At 48.2% G+C, this 4,515-nt stretch overlaps 1 protein-coding gene across 1 annotated transcript in view; it reads left to right on the forward strand.

The window, feature by feature from the left end:
- The window catches only part of LOC104509387 (metallophosphoesterase domain-containing protein 1), a gene marked incomplete at its 5' end in the record, with an annotated part of 27,112 nt that extends 24,032 nt beyond the window's left edge, over positions 1-3,080 (forward strand). Inside the window, one exon of the mRNA XM_010151318.1 lies at positions 2,936-3,080. Within this exon, the coding sequence (XP_010149620.1) occupies positions 2,936-3,054 (119 nt within the window). The remainder of the gene's footprint in view (positions 1-2,935) is intronic.
- Positions 3,081-4,515: the final 1,435 nt, after the last annotated feature.

Genomic DNA, 4,515 nt, shown 5'->3' on the forward strand with positions numbered 1-4,515 from the left:
CAGCTGCTTAGTTCTTGTTAGTGTTAACTTACGGGCAGGAAAAGGTGCTCCACAACTGCCAGTTTTCTGCGTCTGGGGCTGCTCCAGCCTTTGACGTAGGACCTCCGTGGGGCTCACCGGTGTACAAATGAACAAACGCAAGAAGTGGAGTAGCTGGCATTCAGATACGTCTGATCTTGTGAAGGACCATTACCCTTCCCAAGAAATCCCACTCTGACTTGCTGCTGGGGGGCTTTCACCATGGTGTTGGAAGTGACATTGCTGAGAGGTGTGCTGGTGTAGAATCAATGGAGGAGACATTCAGATCATTCTTTTGCAGCTCAGGGGTTAAGTCCGTTGTCCTCCTGTGTCTCGTCAGCAGTGACCTACCTAGTTAATGTCCAAAGTGCTGTTAAATCATGGTGTAAACAAACAACACACAGGCAGTGTCGTTTCCTAACCCTTTGCTGTTAGAGCAGTCTTTGAGAGTCCTTAGAAGAGGTTAAAACAGCTCAAGCTCATTGTCTTTTCAGAAATCGTAGGCCGAGTTGGTTGCGGGGGGGGGGCAAACAGTTAGCAAGCCACGAAGCTTCAGGCAGGTAAACAAAATCACATCTGCGGAGACCAAGCCCAACTTTGGCTCCCAAGGGAAAAGAATGGCACCTCCACGGAATGGTAAACCTTGTGAATTATACAGTTGGCACAGTAGGTATCAGAACACAGCAACAAGGTACTCTACTTGTTAACGATCATAATTTAGAGAAAACAAACGGGGAACTGCATAGCCTGTTTTGCAGCGGGATGCTAAATCTCTGCCGAGGAGAATTCCCACTGCAGACAGGCTGTGCAAACGAAGCTCCTCTTTGTAAAGAGAATGCATGATTTGAACAGATGAGTTCTTCCCCTGACTGAGCATAGCTACATCTGCAGCAGTCATTGACTGAACATCCGGGACGAAGAGATGCTTAGAGGAGGTGATTTTTCCCTATTCCCTCTCTGCACTTCTGTCTGACGAAAAATACCTCCACTCATGGGCTTGCTGCTGACGGACCCACGGCACTGACACGCAGCGTGGCAGGGACTCCGGCTCAAACACGGGTTTTCCCCAGCTCAGCTGGGTACCTGGCTGAGGTCATGGCCAAGGAAGCTGTTGGCGCTAGGGTCAGGGGGAACACTGCAGCACTAGGAACCTTCCAGCCAAAAGAGCGCGTTAGCAAGCCGATTCCAGACGTGTAGCCGAGGCGACGGAAAGTCCCAGCAGCAACGCTGCCTCTCCTCCGTGCAGTTTGTGCTTTACACAGAGCGATTGTTCTGTGGCAAACAGCAAATGATTTAAAGGAATGTCTGTGACAGGAACCTGACAGAGTTTTCTTCCCTCCCTACTCCCTAATTACAGTGTGGTTTTTCCATGGGGAGTCCAGGAGGCCCTGCATTATTCAGGGTATTTTAAGGAACAAAAAAGAAAGGAATTTGACTACCGTTTCTTTGTTTGTAAATTATGCGACTGTCGATGCCTCCATAAAACGTGAAAACGCACTTGGAAAAACTCTGGGACCCTAGGTACCTAGGATTTGAATAGCTGGAGCTCGGTGTACGAAGCAGTGAGCACGTTTCACTATGAACTTCATCAAGGGTGAGATCGAATCTTCGGACAAAAGCTTTCTAACGGGCGATTTCCCCAAAATCAAACACTTCTGACTGTGAATGCCTTTCTTCATACTGATAATAGTGCAAGTTTCCAAATCAAGCTTTTCGCCTCAGTGTAATCACGCTTATGGCTTTGCTAGTCATTCATGGAAAGATTTTTGACAATGGAGGGTGTGTCTGCTCTTTGGTAACACCAGGACAGTTAAAGGGCTCCTTCTTCACCTCCTGAAACCGCATTTCACTGTATTTCTACAGGCATTGGAGCTGGGAGTTTGGTTTTCTGCAGATTTAGCTCTGGAATTGTTTGGCTTGGGTGTTTAGTCAGACTTGAGATGTTAATTAAAGCTTTTTTGGCCGCTGGTGAGGCATACAGGAGGGTGTTTTCTCCCGTGGAAATGTAACAGTGTCTGAGGGTGTGAGTTCACCGTAGAATGTAGTAATAAAGCCATTTTTTCTCTGCCTGGACAGGCGTTTTACTGTCTTTCCATCAGATTGGGTAGGAATTGGTCAACGCATTCAAACGCAGAGGAAAAAGAGGTTCCTTCTCGACAAATCCCGCCCGAGGGGATGCACACGCGCGTGTGCTCCCCTCGGTCAAGCAGTGCTTCTTCATCGGTGGCGTGAAAGACGTACCACACGGGGCAGAAAAAAAGGGTGGAAAGTTGAAAATGGCCCCGAGTTGGCTGCACTGATGACTGCAAACCTGAGTGATCAGAGGGATGGGTTTTTTCAGTGCTGCGATGGCTTCAGCTCTACCTTCTCACCCTTTCCAAAACTGAGAGGGTTTTAAGAAAAAATCCCTGCGGAGAAAAACGTCTGTCTTTCTGGGGAGGTTTGCGAGCTGGCTGCCGGAGATGGCAGCCGCCAGTCAGGGTCCTTTTCTTGCACAGTTTAAACGGTGGCAGATATTCCCCGTGCAGGACAAAGCTGATTATTAATCCAGGAGTTCTTCATGCTTTGCATGAAGAGAAGTTTTAAGTTCCTTCCGTCTTACAAACACGGCGCTTATCCTTGTGTGGTAAAGGTGAATAATTAAAGAAAAAGAAGATAATAATCATAGAATCATAGAATCATAGAATCACTAGGTTGGAAAAGCCCTTAGAGATCATCCAGTCCAACCGTATCTGTCCACCACTAAACCCTATCTCTCAGCACCTCATCCACCCGTCTCTTAAACACATCCAGGGATGGTGACTCCACCACCTCCCTGGGCAGCCTGTTCCAGTGTGTGATAACCCTTTCGGTGAAGAAAATGAATAATGAATAATGAATAATGAAAAGAGCCAGAGTTTTTCTTCCTTCCTTATAGGTTATGGCGTCATGGCTGATGGAACTACTACCTATGTGAACGCCTCTGTGTGCACTGTGAACTACCAGCCACTTAACCCACCTATAGTTATTGACTTACCGACTCCGAGGAACACATGATTGTAGCCAGGATTGAAGGTCGTACCCAACACATTAGCAACTTTCTATTGCTGCCTGAGAATCCCCATAGGGAACCATTCAACAAAAAAGCAAAACCCTTCTTCTTTCTTCCCTGCTAGCTCTTCACAGATAAATTTTGAGTGACGAAAGTGGACGAGGAACAGAGACGTTTCGGTGCCGGAAGCAGATTAAAGACTTTAACATTTCACCATTAAAATATTTGTGAACACAAAAAAGTGAATGCATTCCACATATATATATATATACACATATCCATAGGTATCTCTCTCTCAAGTAGGGACTGCTGTATATACCGTACGTTACATTGGACTCGCTGAAAGAACCCTGTCTTTCAAAGGAGCGTTTCTTTAAGGGCGTTTGCAGTTTAAACTTCAGTGTTTAGACTAGGATTTCCTCATTTCAGATGTTTCCCAGTGAGCTCTTGGTAAAAGAAAAACGATGGTAAAGATGTTTTCCCTTAATTAACATGGCAAATGTGAAAGATGGGTGCACGAGTGACCAGTCACAGGAGGAAAGCTGTTGCTGCAAAGTCCTCCGGGTCTAAGTCTTTGCATCTCTTCGAAACCAGTGTGAGAGAGGCCCTAATTCACTGCAATGAAATGAAGTTTTACTACATCTGGCGTTACAGATGGTAAGGGAAATGGTGCATATTGCTGGCATGCTGTAAACAGCCCAACATGCAGGAAGGGAGACGGTGTTAAGTGCAGTATAAACTCAGGAATTTGTAACCTGGCCTCGCCTGTGAGAAAAAGGATGACATTTCCCTTAAAAAAAAAAAAAAAAAGAGAAAAGAAAATGTAACTTTTCATGCGGTGAGGCGATGCGTGCGTTAAAAGGAAAACACCACCACAGAACCCCCGCCCCGTGTTCGGTTGTGGTCTGTTAGACAAAACCCGCTGCGGCTGCGTGTTTCAGACCCGTTACCGGGACCCGGAGCCAGCCACGAGGCTCCTGCTTTGAATTTGGCCCCAGCCAGAAGTGACTGAACGTCCCTGTGACCGTTCCGTCCTGGGGGGACGTCGTGGATGTCGAGGGGAAGGGGGTCATCCCAAGGTGGGTAGCAGCGTAGTGGCGTACGCGCGATAGGTAAGGAGTACAGGCGGATGGGTGCAGAGCAGGGGTCGCCTCGCTGAACCTCCCGACGCCGCTGGGGGAGACCAGATGTCAACCCGGCTGAAATCCCTCTGTCGCGTTGCATGTGATGCCGGGCAGAGCAGGGAGGTGTCAGGAGCCGGTCGGGATGGCCAACGCCCCTGCGGCCTTCCTGCAGGTCAACAGGTGCTGCTGGGGTTGCAGGCCCGTCCTGGGCAGAAGCCTGAGAATTGGTCACAGACCCACCAAAAAGAAGCGTGCCCTACAAAAAACGGGGTTCTGCCTTGAGCTGACCAACATCCCCCTGCTCAAAGAGGAGCCCTGGTGAGGATACATTACCTGCTGCAT

This window comes from Eurypyga helias, unplaced genomic scaffold, assembly GCF_000690775.1.
Source record: "Eurypyga helias isolate BGI_N326 unplaced genomic scaffold, ASM69077v1 scaffold5945, whole genome shotgun sequence".
Classification (NCBI taxonomy): Eukaryota; Metazoa; Chordata; class Aves; order Eurypygiformes; family Eurypygidae; genus Eurypyga; species Eurypyga helias.